This window comes from Indicator indicator, chromosome 12 (assembly GCF_027791375.1).
Source record: "Indicator indicator isolate 239-I01 chromosome 12, UM_Iind_1.1, whole genome shotgun sequence".
Lineage (NCBI taxonomy): Eukaryota > Metazoa > Chordata > Aves > Piciformes > Indicatoridae > Indicator > Indicator indicator.
The window spans coordinates 11404319-11430912 of NC_072021.1; the positions used below are offsets into that span (position 1 = coordinate 11404319).

General features: G+C 33.3%; 1 protein-coding gene across 3 annotated transcripts in view; it reads left to right on the forward strand.

Annotated features, from left to right (window-relative positions):
• The window catches only part of CSMD3 (CUB and Sushi multiple domains 3), a 383091-nt gene that overhangs the window by 165847 nt on the left and 190650 nt on the right, over positions 1–26594 (forward strand). For 2 of the 3 annotated variants that reach the window (XM_054385441.1, XM_054385442.1), the window contains 5 exons: positions 5889–5966; positions 10808–10895; positions 13318–13442; positions 18729–18850; positions 24930–25033. In XM_054385441.1, the coding sequence (XP_054241416.1) occupies positions 5889–5966; positions 10808–10895; positions 13318–13442; positions 18729–18850; positions 24930–25033 (517 nt within the window). The remainder of the gene's footprint in view (positions 1–5888; positions 5967–10807; positions 10896–13317; positions 13443–18728; positions 18851–24929; positions 25034–26594) is intronic. The other variant, XM_054385443.1, reaches the window with a different exon arrangement.

The window sequence follows — 26594 nt, forward strand, 5'->3', positions numbered from 1 at the left end:
GTTACTGCAAGTAAGATCTTCCATCAGGAGATACTGAAGTTCTTGAATAATCAGTGAATTGCTTGTTCTGCACAAGTTAGAATCAGTCCTAGACTGTATTGTAAATAAATGTGTTCTGTCTCTTCAGAAAGCAGTTCATGTGTTAATTATTGTTTGTAGGATAACATAAATCCAGCAAATACAATTAATTGTATAACATCATGTAATTCTGAGTCTACAACTATTTTTAATGTCACCTTGTGCTCCTTAACATCTGGATCCAATGGAAAGTAAACAAATGGTACTGATTTTCATTTCTAAATGATAGTAATGTGGTGAGAAGAATTTTGAGAATGCAAATTCAAAGGAAAGAGTGACTTTTTTGTCTCAAGCTTGTGAGAATAATGAAAAAAATTATATCTTGAGACAATATATCTTGAAATACTTTCTCCAAAACTTTCACTCTAGAACTTCTTTTAACAGTTATTTTTATTTCAGTCGTTTTCAAAGGGAATCCCTTGCAGTTGACTTTAAATAAATGTCAAAGGTGAGAAGAACAGGAAGAAATGTCAGAACAGAAGAATACAAAGATCGTGAGGGGGCACAAAACCTTCCTTTTATTTCTAGAGATTATTGCATATTTTTTTAAAAACATATTGCATGGGATTTTATGTATATGCAATACAATCATTTAGGTGCAGTCAAATATGCAATCTGCTTGTTCAGATGATCTTATATCTCTGCAGCTGTGATGTAAGGAGAGTCGTTTGTGCAATGGCTTTGATGTTATGGTATTTTTCTCCACCTCCATTAACTGAGCAGTAGTGAATACAATGTGAGAAATGTTCAGGTGAGCAGAGAGGCTGTTTAAGTGTTTGAACTGCTTTGAGCTACACCCAAGTACACAAGGTCAGAAGTGGCCCAGATTTCCATGATTGATACTCTGTATAATTACTCGTAACAATGCAACCTGAGTGCCTCTTCTGTGTAGCATTGTGCTGGTTTAGTTGTGAGCATTTTCAACGTATCCTAGACTTCATTTGGAAGTTTATAAAACATAGGCAGGACAAGCCAGACAAATTTTACCTAAATGCTGTTGCCTAATTAAATACCTGGGTTTGCGGGGGTTGGTGTTTTAAATAGATACGAATTAGGTATTGTTCATGTGGCTATCCACAGTGATGATTCATCTCGTAAAAGCTCATTTTCCAACTTGAAATTTATGTCTCATGTAGATCTCACGATATACTTTTTACTAAAGCCAGAATGATGTCATCTGAACAGTCTTTGTTCAAAACTCATTTCATTTCTAGAGCTTATTTGAATTTAAGGTCACTAGGGAAATCGCACATCTGTGTTTTGTTTATAATATAAATGCTTAAAACATATATATATGTAGATTCTTTTTTTATCTGAGGTCCTTTTTTAAAAAGCTACCTAGTAAGGAGAGTAAACTGTAGCAATTGTCCAGATTAGTACACGAGTGTTTGTACGTAGCCTGTATGCATATGAATGTATATAAATATACAAACTTTTAATCAAAATTAATTAAGAACATATTTTTTTTTCTGCATATCTAAAACTTTCCTTGTAAATGGTTAAATCTTCTTTATCCTACATGAGGGAGACCATTTTGGTCAAAAGCTTCTGAACATGTTGCAGTTTACATATAAATCTGCCACTGGAAAAGTGTGCACGAGTCTGGTCTGTCTATTGATTTAATGTTAGCTCACTCATTTGTCCAGCAAAACCTATGTGAAATCCTACCAGGGCTTTGTATCCTTCCTTCCTCAATAAAGTGTTCAGTTCCCTCTTGCATATTTGCAGAAAAGATTCAGCCTTCTAAATTAAAAAAAAAGTCACATAGATTTCAATCTTGTTTTATATTTATATATATAAAATATATATATTTATATATATATATAAATATATAAATTTGAATAGGAAAAAATCAGCAACATCGAAGATAGATATCTAAACAATTTTCAGGTTGTTTTGGACATAATCTTGCTGTCACCCAGTTCTACTGCTACTGTTTCCATTTTGTCAGGTCATGTTATCAGAATACCTTCAAGATTATCACAGATGTATTTTTATAGATGTGCACCAGCATTTCTTCCTCCTAAAACTAAAAATTTAAACACACTTGCTCACTTTTAAATCTATAAATTAAAAATAATTAACCGACTTACAGGCAATATGTGTTGAGGTGGTATTAAGGAAAATTTAAAGGCTCTCCCTGCATTATATTACTAGGCAGGTGGTTTTGTCAGATAGTCAAAATATGTAAAATCCTATCTTTAAGATAGATTTTTATAGTCTTCCCAATTACATAATTAATGGTATGAGTGTTCTACTGAAGATTTAATCTGTTGTAGATTTAACTGATAAAGTTTGGTCTCCGAACAGGCTGATTTCTGTCTTCTAAATTTTCAATTTTATTTTTTCATTGATTCTGAAATGAATTGAATGGTAAGGAATAAAGGAAGCCTTGGGCTCCCATCTGTTTTAATTTATGTAATATTATTGCCCAAAGCATTGAAGAATCTTAGCACTACCTTCCATCTACATGTTTTTTTAGGAGTATCTTACTTTTTTTTTGGACTGATCCATCTCCCTGGCTCTTGACTGTTCAGACATATGAGAACATAGTAGTCTGATCATATTTAACTGCTTGTAGCATAATCACATCTGAACTACTGTTCTTGAGATAAATAAGTATATAAAAGTTTAAACTTGTCTCTTGAGAAAGTAGGTATCCAAGGTGAATTAGGTGACTTGAGGTGTGCATTTCTCCTGTGGACTAGCTTAAATGTGTGCAGCTGCACTGTTCGCTGGCATGAAACTGAAAAGTGAAATCCCCCCTCAGTATTTATTGTCATGTGTATGTTAAATCTGTTTTTGAGCATGTGCAAAATAATGCCTAGTTCACCTATAGGTGTGCATGTATATGCAGCCTGGCACACAGTTTAGTGGCATGTTTAGACCAAATACGTTTCTATAACTATTCCAGAGTGTATTCAGAAGATACTGTTCAATTAATCAGCATACAAACCCAGTTAAAAGTAAAGTTCTTGTAGTATAAAGATGCTTCACAGATCTTAGGTTGCTTGCTTTCCTAGTGGTTTTTAATATCCTTAGCAAAGTGGTGCAAATAGTTATAAAAGTCTCTTATTGTCTGTAATGTATTTTCCAAGACACTCTGGTAACTGCTTTCAGTTTCATCTTAGATCTTGTGAACTGAGTTTCTTGTGTACATAAACTATAGCTAGTACATTTAGGTGTTTAAGGATGAGTAGAAACATGGAAATAACCCAAAACAATCTTCCTTCTTTAATGTGTTATGATTTCTGAAAATTAAGGACAAATATCTCCCCAATGCAATCTTACCTTAAGTTAGAGTTAGGTGTCCCAATTTCGGTGACACAATTATTTACACCCATCCCAGCACCTGAAATCATTTATTCAAGCCAGGTCATCTTTTACTAAGGTTCTGAAAGAACAGCTAGGTCTATCTTCTGATTCTGTGATTGTACAATTTCATGCTGATGCTCAGAGGAGGCCAGGAAAAGCTTACATTTCTACTACTGTATTCATATTTATGTAGAAATGGCATCATAGAAATCACACACAAGAGAACATTACTTTTATTCCAGTATGGCTGTAATAATTATTGAGTTCCAAGTCCATGTTTTCCCCTGAGAACAGAGCTGCTTATGGACTTCAATTAATATGTTGTGAGGGAAAAGCTTCTGGTATGGAGTTTAAAAACAAAAAAAAAAGAAAAAAAAAGTAGCATTTGGTGGCAATTGGTCCTTTGTGCTGCAAATAATATATTTCTGAGAACCACTAATGATGCTATACAAGAAAATTGACATTTTGCCTTTATATATTTAGAAGAAAGTATGGTCTATTCCATCAGAAGGGTAGAAATACTCATCATGTCCTATGTATATCCCATAAATTGTCTTCTTTAGTAGTGTGCTATTTTATCCTGAATCTTGGTCTGCTATTCTGCATGGTAATGATTACTTTGGTTTATTAAAAAAAAAAAAATCAATAGTATTTTGCTACTTCAGCAGTTCTGTCTCCTGGAAGTTTTTTTTTTTTTACTATTGATTGGTTTTGTATAAGAAGTTAATAGATGCTGATGAATTCTTTAATGGTATACTGTCTAACTTCCCACTATAAGTTCTCTTAGATCTAGTTCCTTTAATCTCTGCTGTGTCTATCAGCAGTGTTTGCTTGTAGCCAATGTAAAACATCTTCTTTCATATCCTTTTTAAATATTCTAATCTATAAACACGCTTGAGTACAATGATTGAAATAAAAAATTTCTTGTTCTGTTTTTACTTTATTCTCTTACTTTTTGTTATCTATTTGTTTTGGGGTTTCTTTCAAACTCTTTTTATTAGTTGTTTTAATTCAAAAATATATGGAGGCCACATGGTATACCTTTAGCATAAAGCCATCCAAAAATGAGGACTTTACAGAAATAAGCCAGCTGAGAGCTTAAGGATGAGGTGGGACCCACCTACCTTCCATATCACACCTTGCAAATAAAACTTCATAAGGTAGAAAGAAGAGCAGCTGCAGAACTAATACTACTACAATAGTTGGGGTTTTTTTGCATTTAAATCTCTAGTTAAAATAGAAAATTTTCCTTAATTATGCTTAATTTAATTATGTTTAATTTAATAATCTAGTTCTAAAATAAAAATATTTCTTTTTTTGTCTCTGTGTTCTAAACAGAGATGAAAAAAATTCCAACATTTCCTAAATAAAAATTATTATTCTGTACCAAACATAGGAGCATAGCTAAGGTAGATTTTGAAAACAACCAGTGGAGATACTTTAGGAAGAGGGAGGTAATCTGGGTGCCTATAGATCTTGAGAGGATATTTCCTTTTAGAAAGGAAATGCCTAAGAAAACATTGCAATTTTTCAACTGTCACCTCTGCTTTGTCTTTTTTTCCAAATAATACTGACTTTTAATGTAATTTAAAACATCTTAAGTAACAGACAAAATATGTTGACAAAACACGTTGGCATTTCTACTACTGATTAAACTTTGTCAGAATGTGTGTGGATTAATATGTCCTGCAAGCAACAGAGGTCATTTTTATGGATTATGGAATTCTTATTCTGGATTCTTATTCTAGATTCTTACAAATTCAGATCTGAGCATATTGGATTTCAGTGTGCTTTTAATGCTGTACCATGGACAACTCTTTTTTTTTTCTCCCCTTTTAAATTTTTTATCACTAGAAAGAATAATTGAATTAACAAACAAACAAACAAAAAAAACTCAGCTCAAAAAATGTCATAGTACCTTATTTTAAAAGATTGCTGTCATCTCAGTAGGGAGATATACCATTCTGTAATTTTGGGGTGGTTTTTGTTTGATTGACTGGTTGGGTTATTTTTATTTTTATAATTTTTATAATTTTTTATTTTTATTTATTTTAATTTTTTTTCTTTGTATTAGTGAACGAAGCAAGGAATAAGCACTACCATTTCTTAATACAAAAGAAACACCGGATCAGATTCAACTGTTCAATAGTTTTAGAGTAAACATGCCTATGTTTTTTTTAATTTTCCAGGTTCAAAAAATATCTGACAACATTTTACACAACTATATGGTGCGTGGAAACAAACAGTTTTCTCCATTTTTTTTTTTTTTTTTGTTGTACGGAAGAAAAATTAAGATACGGATCTTATTCTTTCTTTTGTCAGGTGTATAAATTGGTCTCAATACTTGGTTTTGTAAATCGTTTTCCATCAAAGGTACACAGTATGAGCTTACTAGGTGGTTTGTACTCTAATTTGTATATGCTTCCATGATATAATTTGTCAAATATTTTAGAATGTATTGCCTGATACATGTTTTTGTTTGTTTTTTTGACTAGTGAAAAAGGCCATAGATTTTAAATCTAGAGGATTTAAATTGTTTCCAGGGAAAGACAACAGCAACAAGTTTTCTATCTGTGAGTGTACTCCTTTTTTGTTACTTTTTTCCTAGTGCAAGAGTGAAGTTTGTGCTGTCTGTGTTTGTGTGTTTTCAAAATTCTTTATGTATTTATGATGATATAACTGACTTAAATCCGTTTGTGTTTCTTTTCCTTTTTTGTTTGCATGGTGCATTTTTAAATAATGTTCTACTCTAAAGGCAGGTTTCTATAAATCTGGCATTGTAGAAAGATATATTATTTTGTCAGTAATTACTCAACAAAATTGAAGTATTTGCAGAGGAAGAAATATTTAGCCTCTCAGGTGTCAGATGAAAACTTAGCTGTGAACAAGAGATATATTTTAATTGAAAATTGAAAGTACTAGCAGCAAAAGGCTATGCAAAACAAAGCCTGTATTCATTTACAAGTGTGCAAACATTTTCTTTTTCTCATGTGACACACAAGGTCACTTTCTGAAATTCTTTCTCCTTCATTAACTTTGACATTTTGAACTGGCTAATTAACTGCAGTTTTAAAAAAATCTGGAGATGCTTAGTGCCTTCAATTTTAATTACAGAAAATAGAAACTGAAAGTGCCTGGCATCTTGGGGGACCAGTCCTGATTAACTCATAAGGAGGAGTCAGGCAACATCCCGATACAAATTAAAGAGGTGTGACTCTAAATACATTAAAGAGGCTATCTTTTCAAAAGAACATGCCATGTTTATAGAGTTACTTCTTGGATGAGAACCACGTTATAAAAATGCCAAATAATGGTTAAAATAAAGATGAACTCGATGTTTAGCCTGTGTCTGCTCGTATCATGTTTCATTAACCCTCACAGGAGTGAAAGGACTTGCTATTGAAGCTCCTTAGGTTGGACACACTTGTCTTTATTTATTTATTTATATAAAGTGCTATTGATGAATTCAATTTACAGAATGCATCAGGGCTCATTAGCCTAATTTTTAGTGATTTTTTTGGTTTCAGAGGTGTCTTCAAGCAGCAAGGCCATTTTAACATTTACCAAGTCAGAAAAGTAAAGCAGAACGTATTTCTGTTCAGTTTTATAATGTAGCATATTGCCATATTCAACTTTTCTGTAAACTATCACACCTAAACAGCTCCTTGAAACATTTCTGTTTCATTTGAAAGATTGCATCAAGATGTCTAAAAATAATAATTCGTATTATGCGTATTGGGTGACTGGAAACTAGAATGATTATGCAACAAAAAGTAAGGTAATTATGGTAGTGTTTATAAAGTACATCACCAAGGAGTCTGTCTCATGGTCCATTTGTGCTTTTATAGTTACAAATGAGAGCAGAACATATCATTTATTTAGAAACTGTTGTGCACAAATTGTAAATGTCCCACCATATAAACATTAATAGTAACTGCAGATTACAGAGAAGTGCTAGACATCTGTAATATCTAAAGGTGATTGTTATGAAACTCATGATGAAATTTATCAATATATTTTTGAAGTCCCTTATCTAATTTTGTATGCTGTGATATTCTATGTAAAGCTGATATCTTCTGTATCTTGTTTTATTGGTCATGCAGAAAAGATTATCAATATGAGTCAAGAAGAAGTGGAGGTGAAATTTGTGTCTTTGGTTATCATAATCTTGTCAAAAAAATATAACTAAGATTTTATGTTGCAATGCAACATTTGGTTAGCTAGTCACTTTGGTAGCTGAGGAAATTGAAGAGGAAATATTTTATGAAAAGCCAATGTATTTATCTGTTGACTTTAGATAAAATTCCTGTCATGGCCTCATCTGGATATGTACTTACATTACAGTGACAGATAGGGTCCTTCAAAAAGCAGAATGACCATCATTCAGTTAACTATTAGGGAAAATAAGAATAAGTGAATAACTATTTTATATTATTCCTTATAGTAGAAGCATGTCTTTGGAAATTAACATCTAACATTTCCTCATGTATATTTCTTTTCCTATTTTACTTTTTCTAGTATATCAGATTTATAACATCCAATACTAATGCATAGGCAATTCACACATGCTTAAGTCAGAATGATAATATGTGATATGAGGATAGTCTTTGAAATAAGTATGCATCAACATCATTTTGCAAGTGTTCAGATTAACAAAAATATCATTGTGGGACGTAATTAAATCTGGATTATAACTCTGGAATTTCATTCTCCCAGTTTCATGATGAGATCATGAATGAGTAACCATTCATTCCTAGAGAAGCCTTTAATTTACTTTAGTTTACTACAGGAAAATCTTTCATTGCATGGCTATCTGGAGTGTAAAACTGGCAAATAGAGCTACATATCTATGGATCTACATAAAGCTGTATTTCAGTAGGCTGATAAATCAAACATTGTATTGTGAAAAATAGCATCAATCAAAAAAAAAAAAAAAAGAAAAAAAGTGCATTTGTTTTTGCTATGTGCTTAGCAGAGACCTGAATTGATCTAAGTTTATGCTTTAATGCATTTCTGATTTGGGATCAAAGCAGAAATCAGTTTAATGACTTCTGTTTATAACTTTTTGTGCTGAATTTTTACTGTGGTATGTCTTATTTTAATTTTGTCACTGTAATTATTTTATTAAATTTCTTTAGCATAAGCCTTTTTATTTTTAGTCATTATTTTTAATGCATCCGTATTTTTTTTTAAATCCATTTCATAAAGTACTTTTTAAGAATGGAGGTTTATTCAGGTGTCAAAAATCAATAGAATTTTCAAGTTTAAAGTTTTGGTAGAAATTAAATTGCGTAATAGTTCTTGTTCTTTGAAACTCAATAGAATAGTCTTCCTTTATTTGAATATTCACTCTGTTATCCAACTATGGGGAAATAAAGTGTACAACAATAAAATAATTATTTGAAATACTATAACATGACTTGCAATAAATGGAAATAGTTTAATGGTAAAGAATTTCTTCTATGTGCATAAATATATGATACAGACTCAGCATGGAACCATTTTATTTTAATTCCTTTAATATTACTATCAGGCATCATGAATCATTTCCTCACAATAGTTTTAACCTATGTTTAATGTCAGAAAAGTTAAAGGGCTGTCAGAAAAATGAGGTGGTTTTTTTTTTTTTTCCCCTACTTGTTCTCAGGTATCCTTCCTTTCTCCTCCTGCATTGCTCAGTGAATTGTAACTGTCTGCTCAAAGTTTTGAACTACAGAAAGTCATCCAGATATGTCTAAGAGAAAGTTCATTCTAAATGTTCATCCAACAAGTTCCAGATAGATGGCCTTGTGAAATGCAGTTTATGGAGCTGTATTTGTTTGAGATACATCTATTCATATAAATATATGTATCTCAAAGAAATACAGCTAATACCACACCTACAAGTATCGGGGGAGGAAAACACTGAACTGTGGCAATATGGATGGCTCTAAGGAAGAGCCCTGCTCACCCAAAAAGTCCTCTGAGCATAGGGATGCAGATAAATGGAGGTTGTTTTGGTTTGCTATTAGAACAACCATGAACTTGTTAAAGGTCCTTCAGGACAGAGAAGGATAAGCACTGTAGATACAACAGTCAAGGGCTGAGCAGGACAGTTTTTTAAGCAGTGTGCTAAGTTGAGATGTTTTCCTCTTAACCCCCTGCAACCTTTTCTTTGGTTTCCTCAGAGGTACCAAACCACTTCATCCCTTTTTGCGTGCATAGAAGACAAATTTCAAGCAAGAAAAAGCCATCAAATATTTTGAATATTACTGTTCTTCATTAAAAGCTGAAATGTAATGACCATCCCTTAGAAGTATAGTTAGAAAGTACTTTTATTTTTTTTTTAAGTTTAGGTATGTTCAATTTACAACATAATATGATTTGCCTAATTATAAGCAGCCTTTAACAGAAATCTAAAATCTAATGCTGTAAACCCATTGGACTGGTTCCTCAGGAATAAAACTTACTGAAGATGAAAATCTCTTCTTAGTATCTTAGTATCAATCTCTTGGTGTCATGTCAACTTTTGGTTAGAAAAAAACAATTTCTTCCTTCAGTCTACGAATAAACCAAGTAATAAAGGACCAACCTCTTTTAGGAATCTACTACCTCTGGGTTCAATGAGATTCAAATATTTAATACAAAAGTAATAGAATTATTTTGGCTTATAAATGGTTTTTTGTGTGATATACTTCTACAAGCTGTAAAAACTGTATACAAAGTATATAATGCATTGAAAAATACAAGCAAAAAACGTAGCTGAATGTCTTGAGGGCTAGATTGATACATGTAAATTTCTGGAAAATCTCACCAAAAGGTTTAGAGGAAGTTTGTCTCTGAAGATCCGTTTTAGTTTATTGTATAATAAATATATGCAAATTGAACTGGCATTTTGTGTTTAACTTCAGATAATCATATTTTGGGGGTGTCTGCATTTTTGATACTGATTAAGGACAATTCTGTCATCATGAGCCTGTGCATTCAGGTTTTATTATAATTGAAGGAGAAAAGGTCAGCACTTAGAGGAGATGACATTTATTAGCTTATGTTCAAAGTAGAATCTTGCAACCTTAAACTTGATGAACGCTCCTTTAAATGTTAATTCCTTTAATGGAATAGCAATAGCATGGATTCAATAATATTACTAGTAAACAAAATAGCTGATTAGTACAACTGAAAAAAAAAGAAATAAAAAAGGACAAAAATAAATACATGTTTTGATTATTATCAGAAAAAGAAACTTATCTATTGAAACTACAGATTTTATTGGTGATCATATTCTATAGAAATATCTGCTTTAAAGGATATAAAATGGAGATAATGCACTTTTTTTTTTATTTTTTAATTGCTTGACTCTATATTACCTAAAAACTGTGTTAACTTTTTCTTGCTGTTGTTTACTTTGTTTTGTTTTGTTGTTTTGTTTTTGCAGTAAATGAGGGAGGTATTAAACAGGCATCCAATTTGTGTCCGGATCCTGGAGAACCAGAAAATGGAAAACGGATAGGCTCAGATTTTAGGTACAATATAAATCCTACTGCTGTATCATTAATACTGAACTTAGAAAATGTATATGCATAATTAAATTGTTGTTGAACTACTCTTTCAAAACTGAGCTCAATAAAAGCTAACATGGAATTCTGCATGAATTTTTTATGTAGTGCAGTACAACTTGCAGTTGATGGTGTACGATTCACCTTTGGTAGGTCTGTGTAAGTGCTCTTTATTTGCTGTTTGTGATTTCCTAGAGGGCACATTCTTTCCATGGATTCTTATGAGGTTCCTATCTTCTCTTTGCCTATCTTAAAGATCCATATAGTGTTAGCTTATCTAAAATCTGAGGTATTCAGATTTCCAAACTGATTTTTTTAAAAGCCTTGTCTACAGATATACATGTACACAGAGTCATTGGGGAATGACAAAAAAATACAAATGCTATTAAAAATTATTTACTTCATTCTGTTTGCTTTTATATCAGCACTTCTTTATTCCCTTTTGGATAGAGCTTACCATACTGTTTGCAAAGAATGTCACCACACTTGTGTTCGGTTAGGTTACGAGTGGATTTTTGTGCTCTAGTGCTTTGCGGTTGCTAACATCAGTAGTATTCGCTGTGCCTAGGCTAGGGAATGCCATTGGTCATGTAACTTGTGTTAGCTATTACATATAAAATAAATATATTTAATATTAGGCCATTTAAAAATAAGAAATTTGAAGGAAAAAGAATTTGTTCCTTTCCTCTCCTATGATATTTTCATTTTGAAAGCCTTTTCAAAATACTGTGTTTTGTGGTATTTCTTATTATAAAATGTTAGTCTTGGTCATGTGCATTGCAAGTGTCTTTACAGAATTACTTAATTTGGTAAATAATGCCGTCTTATTTTTTATTTTTTTCTTCTCCAAGGATTCATTAAAACTTAAAACTTTAGTAGTACCTACTACATGATTGATAAAAGCAACGATAGTCCTCCAAATTCTACTTACAAAATGCAGGACAATCATACATGAGATTTTCAGAATATTATTTTTTGGTTTAATAAAAGGTTCACTACACGTTGTCTACAGTTACAGTTTATAGAAATACTTCACAACTGTGACAGACAAGCCTTTAAAGACATCAAGCCTTAATTATGTCATGTAAGACACTGATGCAAGAGAAAGGTCTGCTGGATAGATTATTTTCAACCATAATTAGGCCTTGGAACAATAGTGATGTTAAAGCAGAAAAATTGTCTCAATAACACATATTTATGTATTGAGCTTTTTAACATTTCCAAAGTGAAAATAACCACTATACTCCCCTCAGAATAACATAACAACAACAAATAAACAAACCAAATTCTTCTGGGCTTACTTATTTCCTGCTTTGTTTTCTGTCAATGTTTTCAACACCGAAAGTCAGCTACATATGGAAAAGCACAAAATCTTTTGAAGGCAGCTTTATCACTTCATAAATAATCGCAGCTAAATACCTAGAAACATGCTTATAAAATTATTTTTTTCCATTAATTTGAGAAACATATGTCAGTTAATGTTTATATTCACCTTGTACCTTTCATTGTCTAGCAGTTGTTAGATTCAGAATCTTGTTACTGGCAAGAAAAAACACACCACTTACACAGAGTTAGTGCTAGTCTCATTAAACTCTTAACCTACTAATCAAAATATAAAGAACAGCTATTAGTAGTTTCTATATACTAATGCATTACTCTTCCAAATTAATAGTCTTACCAATTGTACACTCTTTTTTCCTTTTTTTTCTTTAATACAAGAAACACATTAATTATTATTAGTATTATTACTAATATTATTGATAATATTATTTCATCTTTTTCTCTGGTATTCTTTTTCTCTGGTGTTGTGCTCACCTTTTGAACTCCCCTCTGATGATAAAATCAAAACCACCAGACTCCTTCAATAGTCATAGGTAGGGGATACTTACAGCAAGTTATCTGTATCCTGAGGTCTTCTCAGGAAGGAATCCAATGTTTATAGTGGGAATTTTTTCCTCAGTCTTGACCTTTTGGCTCTTCTTCTAGATAATTTCCTTATATCTCTTTCTCATTGTTCCGTTGCTTCAATTAACATAAATAAATAGCTACTCTTTGTCACACAGTGCCCAAATTTCTCAAACCTTTACTGTATGAAAGTCAGAAGTTAGGTCAGGAAATAATCACTTGACCCTCAGGCAACTGTTAAAAAGACATAAACCAGCTCTGGCCAAAGTGAGCCTAGAGAGGTCTGAACGCTGTGCTCTGTCAGTCTAGTGCATAGCCTACAGCTTTCTACTACTAAGAGCAAAAATTACCCAATTACGTGTTTGTGTTGTGTCATACCTAAATATCATACCTAAAAGAATTGACATTTATTTGTAAAGGATCCTTTATTCTTTTTATGTCTTTGTATGCATTTATTTGTTTGTATGTTTGTTTATTATTTTAGCTTGGGAGCAACTGTACAGTTCTCCTGTGATGAAGATTATGTGCTACAAGGTTCAAAAAGTATCACCTGTCAGAGGATAGCTGAAGTTTTTGCTGCGTGGAGTGATCATAGACCTGTGTGTAAAGGTAAAGAGGATTCTTACCCTTACAGGAGTTTGTTCATTTTACAGGAATTTGTTCATTTTACAGGTATTTGTTCATTTTACATCTAGCTATTGTTTGATAGCCAATCCAATTAAATTAAGTACCTGAAGTTTTAATCCTGGTATCACTATTTTGTTTGTAAAGAAGATCCCACCTATACTGCTTTGTTTAGTATGATCTTTGTCTGTATTTCAGCATGTTTACTTTTACCTAGTAGCTTATATTATGAAATTTGACTCATAATAAGCTCATGAAAAAATATACTAAATATTAAGATTCACTTAGATGGATTTCAGCATTTCAGTGGTTCAATATACAATCAGTAGTTCTCGAAGCACCATTATGTATTTGCTAAGAAGATGAGGAGTTGAATGTAGGATTGATAAGGAATATTGAACTAGGTCTCTACCTGCTTTTGACCCTGACCAAATGGAACAAGGGCAAAAAATAGAGAAAAATATAAGAGAATATATTTGATGAATAAATTTGATGTCCAAATGCTACAGCTCTTGGGAATAATAGCCACCAAGAATAAATGGTTGTAAAATATATTGCTTTTCACTTTTGTGTAAGTTTTGAATTCTAAATAGGTATCAAAGTATGTTAAGTATGAATGGGTAGCCACATTCTTCAGTCTGTTTGTTGGTTTGTTTTGTTTTGTTTCTTTTTTTCCCTAGTGTATTTGGAATGAAAATTATACAATTATTTACAAATCATGTTTATAAGCATATATCTAACCACAGAGTAAGTATTAATACTGAATTATAAAGAGAAAGAAAGCAATAAATCCATTGGAAACTAGAGGCTCTGATAAATTCTAAACGTGAAACTGAAGTATTTGAGTTAACTAAATAGCCAAAGCCAGTATTATTCACAGGCAGAACATGTAATTCACAACCTAAAGAACAGCATTTCATTTTACACTCACCAGCTTTGCAGGACTAATTAACCTTACAAGGCAAGGGACCTATATTAAGAAAGTTATTAGGAGTTGATCTGATGCCATATGGTGAAAAGACAGACAAATGGTATAGATATTATACTTTGTCAAATATTGAATGCTTTAGAGTGACATCAGTTGCATTAAAATCACTCATCTTGTGGTTAACAAGATGTTTCAATTAGACTCTTAGATATAGTAAAGCAGGAATATAAACATTTCTTCTAGACTAATAATCATGTTTTCTCTAAGTTTGATTCACAGAACATACAACAAGCATTTTGAAAGAATTTTGCATAGACATCTCATAGTCACATGAAGAAAATAGCTACAAAATCATATGCACATCTGCTTGTGGAATTTTTGTGTTTGTGTACAAATAATTTGGAAAGACAAATTGGGAATTGATGCATAAATGTTGTTTTGTGTGAGAAATTAGTATTTTCTTCTGAACTGATAAGAGCTTTACAGATAGTGAGGGAACAGGTGATATATTAGCTGCTTCACCTGTTATTCTTCAAAATATCACTGCCAGTGCAGCTTTTTATCATATGATCCTTCTTCTTTGAGCGGTACCACTGGCTATTGTTTTCTGTCCCTTATATAAATGATATTGTGTACACACCAAAAATCCCACAGTAATGATACATTTTTCATAAATGGCATGTGAATATCAGTAATTAGTTACATCTGTATACTGCAACTGGGTAGAGTTCTAAACAGGAACTTTCCAATTATGTTAGATACATTAGATTTGTCATCATAAATCCTAAGGAGTTGTTCTCATAGGGCATATGAGTGGCTGACTAGAACTGCCTGCCAAAAATGAAAGATTAAGTCTCTTAAGGAGTTATCATGCAATTCCAGGTGGAACTGGCATAAGATCATATTCATGAAAGTGAATCTGGAATAAGTCTGAAGACTTATAAGGAGAAATATAATAAAAAATTTGAGAAAGTAAACTGATATGCCACTTCCAAAAAATGTATAATATTAACATCTTTTAGACCCTCTGGAGATTTGACTTCTAGAAGAGGCTGAACCTTTTGACTTCTAGAAGAGGTTATGAGCAAGCTGGAAAGTCATACCAGCTATCCTGACTGGATTTAATTGCAGTTGGAATATCACATAAATTTCCAACAGTTATCCTTCCTTTTTAACCTTAAAAAAAAAATAAATAAACCAAATCAAACCCAACCAAACAAAAAAGACAAAAAAACCCAATTTATGTCTTGTATCACCCCAGCAAAATAGCAATTAGTCAGATGGATGGAACTTGGGAAGAAATATAGCATAAAATCAAGTTGTTTGTCCCTTTGTGATTTACAGACAAGGTATAGTAAAAAGAGTGTCACTTTATGTGGTAGATAAGCAAAGAAATTAACATAAGCAGTATCTGAAAATTAACAAGGCTCTTTATGCATTTTATTAATAATTAAAAGTGAATTCACCCTCTTGGACACTTGTCTTTTTCAGATGGGCTTGTTCAAGATCAATATATCATGAAAGCCTAAAACTCAGATGGAGATTTAAAAATATGTTGTAACTTAGTTGGCCTCATGCAATTTTTGTAGCATACCTTTGTTACAGGACAGCAGAATAAACAAACCAATGTCTTTCAGAATCACAGAATCACAGAGTTAACCAGGTTGGAAAAGACCTCTGAGACCATCTAGTCCAACTTATCACCCAACACCATCTAATCAATTAAACCATGGCACTAAGTGCCTCATTCAGGCTGTTTTTAAACACTTCCAGGGATGGTGACTCCACCACATCCCTAGGCAGCCCGTTCCAATGGCCAATCTCTCTTTCTGGGAAGAATTTCTTCCTAACACCCAGCCTAAACCTCCCCTGGTACAGCTTGAGACTGTGTCCTCTTGTTCTGGTGCTGGCTGCCTGGGAGAAGAGACCAAACCCCTCCTGGCCACAACCTCCCTTCAGGTAGTTGTAGGCAGCAATAAGGTCTCCCCTGAGCCTCCTCTTCTCCAGGCTAAACACCCCCAGCTCCCTCAGCCACTCCTCATAGGGCTTGTGCTCCAGACCCCTCCCCAGCTTTGTTGTCCTTCTCTGGACACGTTCAAACAGCTCAACATCTTTCTTGAACTGAGGGGTCCAGAACTGGATGCAGTACTCAAGGTGTGGCCTAACCAGTGCTGAGTACAGGGCAGCAGGACTTCCCTGCTCCTGCTGGCCACACTATTCCTGATCCAGGCCAGGATGCCATTGGCCTTCTTGGCCACCTGGGCACACTGCTGGCTCATGTTCAGCCTACGATCAACCAGTACCCCCAGGTCCCTTTCTGCCTGTCTGCTCTCCAGCCACTCTGTCCCCAGCCTGTAGTGCTGCATGGGGTTGTTGTGGCCAATGTGTAGAGCCTGGCGCTTTGACATGTTGAATCTCATGTTGTTGGACTCTGCCCATCTGTGCAGCCTGTCAAGGTCCCTCTGCAGAGCCCTTCTACCCTCTAACAGATCAACACCTGCCCCCAACTTGGTGTCATCTACAAACTTAGTGATGATGGACTCAATCCCCTTGTCCAGATCATCAATAAAGATATTGAACAGAATCCAATCCTTCATGAGAAAGAAAAAAAAAAAAAAGAAACCCTAGTCTAAAAAAGTGACATCAGAATCTTTGATCTATGGTTGAAGTCTGTTATTTGAAAGATTAAGATTTCTGCAGTTAGTTATTTCATATATCCCAATAAATGCTTAATACATATAACTCTAATTAACATGACTGCTTCCATTGACTTCTCTGTGACTTCATTCAAGGGAGAAAGTTTAAACACATTAGGATTGAGACCCTACTTATTTATCTGCCATGGGATTCAGCATTCCCCTACAGGACCTTGTCATTATTACAAAGCCAAGTTGCTTAAGCAGAAACAATTACCTACTTTGTGCAACTATTTTCAGTTGATAAATCTCTTCCTCTCATTTATGTTTCAGGAAGTGAAACAGATAGATCTATTCATGGTTGGTCGGTTAGCCTTTTTAGTTTCACGCCTGCCCCTCCTGTTTTCTGCTTGCTTGTTTCTCTGCCCCTGTGAAACATTTATGAATGCTGTCTTTTATAAGTCTTTTGGCAAGTCAGCAACGAGTTCTTCAAACACTACTGTATTTTTAAATAGCTCATATAACCTGTAGAAAGCAAAAAAAGTATTTTTAAATAATTATTTGTGTCTCAGCAAACTAAAGGAAATATATCATTTAAATCATGATCACCTAATTAATAAGCAAGCTACAAAGTAATATGTATCATTTGTAGAAAAAGGAACAACTCATGCTGTATAGTTGAGTTCTGATAAATTCAGCATACAGATTTTTTTTTGCTTCATATTACTATTTTTATCAGTTTATTTCACTGATTAACATTTTTTTTTAAAGCACTTGAATTCAGAAAGATTGTTAAAGAATGTCTTAAGACGATGTAAAGTCTATATGATTACTCTATTATTTTAAAAAAAGCAAAAAGTTTATGTGGACCACTTATGTGTCTGAGAAATATTTCTAATAATCAATAAAAACAAACAAAAAAGGAAATATCATCTTAGCACTTTGAAGGTTGCAGTAATTAAAAACAAATCTTCACCTGATTCACACAAAATCAAAGAGACAGGGAACCTGTGATACTTATTGAGATAAATAATATAGGACCATAAATAATGCAGGACCATAGCAAAAATCAGGATAATGAAGGAGAAAACACAGTATTGAGGATCAGAGGCAAATCTAAATTACTGGGAAAAGAAATTACATAATCCTTTTGATTGTGTTTTATTGGGGAACTGTAGATTACAAAGTTGAATGTAAAATATTTGTACATTAGAGTATGATATTCATAATATAGTGAAATGTTGCTTTCACCGTGCCTATTCCCGAACAAAAAGTACCCTGCTGTTCACCAAAACCCACAGATGTGTTTTCTTCATTGGTCACAAATGCAAGGAGATCAAATATAGCCATTAAACTCCTAAAGCTGTAAGTTTTTTTCCCTTCTATCAGAAAGAAGTTCAATATTAACCCATAACATTTCAGTATTTTGTCAGATCAGAAGCCTTCATCAATTGGAAATAATTGTAGCTAACAGCTTCATCTTTGCAGCTTCTCATATTTTCCACTGAATGAAGACTTACATTTTGATCACTTTTGCTTTGTCAGAATAACTAAGGATGAATTTTCCATTATCTTGTATGAAGTAGTGCTGTTTATTGTCAGTAGTATTTTAATCCTTCGCATCTTGATTAGTATGTTAGAAGTTGGTTTATGAATCTGTTATATGCATTTTGTATATGTATTAAAAGGTCAACTTTCTTTTTGCAGTCAAGACTTGTGGATCCAATCTTCAGGGACCTGGAGGCAGTTTCACATCACCCAATTTTCCATTCCAGTATGACAGTAATGCTCAGTGTGTGTGGGTCATCACAGCTATCAATACTAACAAGGTACATTTAAAACTCTGGCTTTACTTTTGAAAAAAAAAAAATAAAAGAATGATCAACATGTGGACCTGACATTTTCCACTAATACCATTTACTTCTACAGTCTAGCTGCTGTACTTGGTGCATTGCAGACATTTTTAGGAAATGACTGATATTAAATGGCGATGGGCAGGTTTTAAAACCTGTTGTTTCCCCCAAGAGTGTTTTGCTTTTCACATGAAAAGTAGATGCTATCCTGGTTTTATGTGATTCTCTAAATGAATTCCCAGAAGCAACTACCCAATAGTATGAAGGAATGTCATGGGTCCACTAATACTGTGCTATAATCAGTAAAGGTTTTTTTGTATGTATGAATGTTTATATCATGTTTTAGACTACTTGAAAAATCACTTTTAGTTCATCAATTCACTTTTAGTTCACGAAGTTGTGTAATTTATTTCAATTGTCTGAACAACTGCATTAAAACTCTCATACTTTATATTTACACTGTAGAGTAAAAGTACTAGGAGTCCTGATAATGCCAGATGAGTCAAAGTAGAGCAATAAAGCTAAGTAATGACACCAATTGTCTTTAAATTCAGGAGGTAGGCACATGGCAGAAATGGCTATATTCTGTTTCCAGGTGTGTCATTTTATCTGAACTGAGCATAATGAAGTTGTTTAGCTGCAATAAAAAATAGCTGTACAGCTCAGGAATTTTTTATAAAGGACTATCAACATCTGTGTTTTCTGGTAGGGGGATATATTCTATTTCCTAATTTCTGTCTTATATTGCCATCTGCATCATGCCTCATTAACTGATCAGAGGGACCTAGAAAACTTAGCATCTGAGTTTATCAGAAGATTCCATTAAAACTTGATTATGTTTCAAAAGCCATTTAGATGAATTGATGCATTTTTCCTTGAAATCTTACAAAATCCAGTGTGGAATCCGTCCTTTTCTTTTAAATTTTGAAGAAGGAAAAAAAAGATAACTAATAGTTAAAACAGTATGAAAACTATAGATGGGGGAGAGAGAAGGCAGTGTGAGACAGGCTTGGTTCTTCTATCCTTGTTCCAAGAACTGCTAATCCAATTTATAGATCATCAAAAATATGCTGACTCTGTCCCACAGGTGACAAATTCTGCAGCTGTTCCTTGACCTTTCTCAGAAAATCTTTGTTGTTAATTTTAAGTCACTGAGTGAATGATACACATGATATCTTAGGGAACTAACAGTTGCCTGAAAAGTTAGGGAAAGAATTCCGTTACTCTGCTATTTATATGCCTATCATAGAAAAATAAATAAATGAAAACACAAACCAAACCCCAAAACAAACAAACAAGAAGACAAACAAAACAAAAACTGAAAACAATTAAAATGAAAGGCATGTAAATTTGTAGATTATAAATCTGCAAATTAAGTTAAGAAAGAAATTTTTCCCCTGTGCTGATGAAGTAGAACAACTTAATTTAAAATTACTATTTTTACTAAGGTTTTTTTGAGGATGTAAAATATTTGTATTTGAATTTTGTCATAGTAGCAGAGCCTACTGAAAATTTATGACATCTGTCTCCAATTTCTGTAGTGCTTAACTTTCTGAGAAACTGTTAAAATAGTTCAAAATATCAGGAAAAATCCTTACATGATATTCTGTAGCTCTGAAGTAGTTCATTGAAGCAGCTGTTACTGAATTGATATTAATGTGGTTTTAATTTTTATTTCATATTCTTAAAAAAAATAAATTCTTACATACTTTTCATTTCTGCCTTTGTTATGTCATGATGTTGCTGTTTTCCTCCTGCAAAACTTTCACCTTTTCATTTCTGAGTTTTTGTGCATTTTAGACCAAGCCAAAAATCACAGAATCACAGAATTAACCTGGTTGGAAAAGAACTTTGAGATCATCAAGTCCAACCTATCACCCAACGCCATCTAATCAACTAAACCATGACACTAAATGCCTCATCCAGTCTTATTTTCAACACTTCCAGGGACGGTGACTCCACCACCCCCCTGGGCAGCCCATTCCAATGGCCAATCTCTCTTTCTGTGAAGAATCTCTTCCTAACATCCAGCCTAAACCTCCCCTGGTGCAGCTTGAGACTCTGTCCTCTCTTTCTGTCACTGGCTGCCTGGGAGAAGAGGCCAACCCCCACCTGGCTACAGCCTCCCTTCAGGTAGTTGTAGACAGCAATGAGGTCTCCCCTGAGCCTCCTCTTCACCAGGCTAAACAGTCCCAGCTCCCTCAGCCTCTCCTCATAGGGAGCTAAACAAATTCAGCAAAAAGCTGACTGTTTATATTCAGTTTACCACAGCTGTGTTACTTTGTTAACTATGTCAAAACTGTCAGTGGAACATTTCCTAAATGTGCTGTCAAGCCTAAACACATATTTATTCATGTTAACAGTATAAATCTCAGGCAAGCTGGGTACTGCAGCATGAATTCTTTTACATGAATTCTGTTTTGGTCAGACCTGTTGAAATAAACCACACTGCAGCTATATTTACAAGCAAATGTTTGAAACATGACTTCTCCTATGCCTATTTTGAAGATATACTGTGCATGTTACAGTCACTGAAATGACTTGAAAATATGATCTTACTCTTAAATAAATAATTTAACCATAATCCTGATTTTCATCCATGCAGGTTTAAAAAGCTAATAGTGTTTTTATGAATGGGAGATACACACTTTTATTCCATATGAAACTAGGAAGTGTCAAAAATATTTCAGTTCTGTTCAGGAAACATTCAGTTTCTTTCTAGAGTTAGCTACACTATTCTGCCATATTGATCACAAACGTTTTGACCCAGTCAAAAATAATCTACTATATGTATACTGTAATTTAAAAAATATATATACACATGGAGGGAGGGAAGATTGTCTCAGCAGAGTGAGAGCGTAGAAAGGAATCTGTATGTTTTTAAGAGGGGAAGTTAATGAGTTCAGCAGTGAGGGAAAAGAATCAACTTTTGTTTGTGAAAAATGGGAGTTAGAAGGTATGTGCATGTGCTTGCATTATCCCTTGCTGAACTTGATGAGCATCCTGTTGGTCCATTTCTCCAGCTTGTTGAGGTTCCTCTTGATGGCAGCATGACCCTCTAGCATGTCAGCCACTGCTCCCAATTTACTATTCTGGCAAACTTCTCCTCCATTACCCACATCACCACTTAGTATGTTAAAAAGGACTTGTCCCATTATTGACTCTCTCGGAGTCACTTACTGGCTTCCAACTAGAATTTGTGCTGCTGATCACCACTCTTTGGGCCCAGACTTTCATCCAGGTTTGAATCTGCCTCTCTGTTTGTTACACCAGCCAACAGATTGTCTTTAAATATCTTATGGAAATAATGACAAAGGTCTGAGTGAAGACCAAACAGACAATGACCACTGCTCTCCTCCCATCCACCAGAAGAGTAATTTCATTGTAGAATTTTCTCAAAGTTGGCCAACTTTGACTTTCCTTTGGTAAAGCCATATTGAGTAGTCCTGATGATTTTCATGTCTTCAATGTTCCTGGAAATGGTTTCCAGGATTAGCTGCTCCATGGTAGTATTAATGTTAAATAAAATTATACCTCAACATGAATAATTTAAAGAAAATTATGCTTCACTCTTATAATAAATAATGGATTCAATATATTTTCCTACTAATTTCAATATCTTTTCCTACTAATTTCAGTATATTATCCTACTAATTTCAATAAATTTTCCTACTAAAACTATTCATCATTAATTGAATATATGATAACACAATCATTTTGATGAAAGAACGTGATTCTGTGGAAAATTGTGGAGGTAAAGCCTATCAATCAGACAGCAGCATTTCATTAGCTTGTGCCACCAGATATAAATGTACATAATTTACTTGCTAGGAAGTAGTCAGACATCCTCAGCACAAAAGGGCATATGAGGACACACAAATATAAGCAGGATGTATTTTCTTCTCCCTGCCTAGTTTCACTTTTACCATTGAAGTAGGCAAGCAAAGAATTCATTTTGATCAACGAGCAAAGGCTGGGCATGACATTATTAGCAGTCTACAGATGTGGTTTATTTTTCTTGAATAAATAGTGAAAACTGTTGGAAGTAGAAATCTTGTGGCTATGTTTCAGTGAGGTGGACTTCTTGCTGTTGCTACTGTGATTGAATCATTCATACAGTGGTTTTTTGCAAGTTTGTTTTTTTGTGGTTGTTGGTTGGTTGGTTGGTTTGGTTTTGGGTTATTTTTGCAGAAATACATTTCTTTGTAGAGCAATAATAGATGTCCTGGTACTAGAGAGGTAGCCAGAATTTCCAAGTCCAACATTTCCCTCTCTTGCTCTATTCTTAGCATGTTTTTTGGTTTTTGTTTTTGTTTTTTTTCATGTTAAAGAAGCTGCTAATAAACATTTCCTTCAGTGTTGATATAAAGAATTTTATCTTTTTTTTCTGGTAGCTTAATAGAAATGAGCGAAATTAATCTAATTTTACATACACTCCCTAGCAATTTTTTGAAATAAAATGACACAGCATTTGCAAAGGTTAAGATATTTGATATGATAAAATACAGCAAAAATAAATCTGAAATAATGACTTAGAGGTAAAAAAAAAAAAAAGCCCCAAACCCACAACACAATATTGTGTTTCACAGGGTAAAAGTTATATCATAATTTGTATAGTTGAAAAACATATTACCTTGAGACAATATGTTTGTTTGTTGATTTATTTTACCCTCCTTTATTTCCTTTTGTGAATTGCTAGTCCAATTAAATTGTTTAATTATGATTTCTTTTTGTTTCTTTGTAGAAGGTCCTATTTACAAGATTTTTTTTTCTCATTTAGAATACTACATTTATTGGGCCTTCATACTTTTAATAATGTTGATAGTGTATTCCTCTGATTAACCAATTTCAGAAACCCTGCTTGTGATTAGAGGCCAACACAATATAGGTCATACTTCTATGCAAACAGAAAACCATAACGTGGAAAATAAAAATATAATCTCTTGTGCTATTATTTTAATATGTTATCCTTCCATTTTAAGACTTTCCCTTGGTATTTGTTCTCAGTCTAAAGAAGGACTATGCATTTTGTTTGAATTATTGTGGCACCAAAGTAAATAATTCTAAACGATCTTTATAAATAACTGATTATAGGATTACAATCCTTGGAGCATACATCAGTTTCTCCAATTTGCCTGCACTGGCTTTTGTTGATAGAAACCTGTTCTTCAAACAGACAGGCTCAGTGTAACAAAGTAATAAGAGCTTCCAAGGACACAATATTCATCTGTCAGCATGACTTCTACAGCTTTAAACACAAACATTTGCAGGTCTCAATTATAACAATAAATGAAGACAATTTATTGCAGGCATAAATATTAACAAGTCCTACACATAAGTAATCTGTCATTTTTTTCCTGTATGGTGATTGAGGAACTTCTATTGCTTTCATAAAGACAGAGTTAGCATGATTGATACAGGGGTGGGAACAGTATGCTTTATTTTCTAATATTGTTGAATTTTGCTGTAAGTGAAAATTACTTTGTAATCTTAAAATGGAGACGAATTTTTTACCCTTCGGTATTAAATGTGGGTATTATGGTTTAAATGGCAGGCTATAAAAAATGCCCACGCTTCTGATAGTTGTGTTTTGCTCATGAAATAAGAAAATTACTTTTAGCTTTGATCTAGCTTTATCTTACTTGAGCCACATAATAGATGTCAGGAGCAAATTATGTTGACTGCGTTTGCTCGATGAAGTACAATTATTCAGTTTTCATGTGAAGACAGTTGCACTGCAGAAAGTGTAATTAGTTGTGTTGCTTTTTGGGTATAGCTTAATCAAAACACAAAGCAGTTATCCAGAATGTTTGAAACATGCAACAACTACATAAATAATAGAAATGGTGGTGCTTTGAGGAGGTCAGGAGAGTAACGATAATTCATTATAATTCATATTTAATAAACAAACCTTCTTGGGTTAATTACAATAATTTGTTGTAATTAGGCTGAAGTTGCATGTAATTATTAATTGGAAAATATATTTTATTTACAGACTTGTCTTTCAAGGACATTTCCTTATTATTAAAATCTATTTACTTATTTTATTTCCTAGGTTATTCAGATCAATTTTGAAGAATTTGATCTGGAGATTGGCTATGACACACTGACAATTGGTGATGGAGGAGAAGTGGGTGATCCTAAAACTGTGCTTCAAGTGTAAGTCTTTCACACTTAAAATTTGTATGCATTTTTTTTTAATGAGAGCAAATAGTGATCAGAATCTGGTAAATCACAACAAAAAGAATTTTTACTGATTTTTCTAAAATTGTTGAAGGTAACAATTTAAATACATAGTTACATGTTTACTATTCTAAAGTCAGAAAGAGGTGATCTAGACATCAGAATAGAAACATAAACTAAAATCAGAAATCTTGAAAGACAGTCTACATTCAAGTGTAGACATGGAAATTTTTAGGGTCTATTGATCTTTTATAAATGTGTTTGAACACAATTGAAAATAGATAAATGGATGACTTATGCATAAACTTTGACAATCTCCTAGCAAGCTTATTATGACAAAAGATGTAGTGTAGGATCTTAATCTTTAAGCACTTACTGACTTGTAGGTAACTCAAAAAATGAGTTAGTATAGTGAAAAAACTTACTACAGAAAATGCCTGGGTAGAATATTACCTAAACCATCCATGATTACAAATCAGGCAGCACTAGATATTTAATAGGATTTTTATAATCCATTAGTATTCTTCTAAGACATGTGAACTCATAAATATATATATTTTTTCATATATATATATATATGCAAGCACAGAACCACCACTGTGAGTGAAAAAAGAGTCGGCATGCAAACTGTTACAAGAGCTTGACTCTTACAAATCCATGGGTCCAGAAGTTATTTGTCCAAAACTGTTAAAAGTACTGGCTGACATCATTGCAAGACTGTTTTCCATAATCTTTGAGAAGCTGTGGAGCTCAGGGGACATCCCTGAACACTGGAAGAGTGCTCATTTCACCCCTATCTACAAAAAGGGTTTAAAAGAGGACCCAGGAACTTATAAGACCATCCAGTTTTCACTTCAGTCCCTCAGAATGTGCATTTTTTAATGGTGATTTTCCCCCATTATTTAATTAAGAAATATTACCTCTGAAAACTGTATGTACTTAAAAAATGTATTTATAACTGATATCAGGAAATAGAAATAGTAGAAAAACCAATGGCTGTTTATCACAGGAATAATTCTCTCTCACAACAAAGAGATTAATATTCCCAATGGTTTTAATATTCCCAAAATGTACGGTAAGTCACCACTGATAATTGCAAAACTCTGTTAGCAATTACATCACTGTTGTTTCTGAGAGACATCCTGTTAATCCATTAATTTGGCAAGGACTGAACTCACTGAAAACACTTTCTTTTAGTGTGGGAATGTGCAGTTAGTACACTATTTTGGCTGGGCATTTACTTGTTCTGTTCTGGCAAGAATCTTTGTAGTAGCTCCATCTGTGAACACAGATGTGGGAAATAGACATGAATTTCTCCCACAGCAGAGTATTTCATACAGAAATAAGCTAAAAAAGACCAGAGGGGAGAACTAAAATTAACTGCAAAATATATTCAAAACAGTCCATTTGAAGTTTCAGCTAGCTTTAAAGAATGGTTACAGCTGAAAAAAACTAAGAACAACAGACAGTTTTTGCTCTTACACAGTCTTATGTTTATGATCCATTTTTACAACAATGGAAAATGTTTTGGCACTTG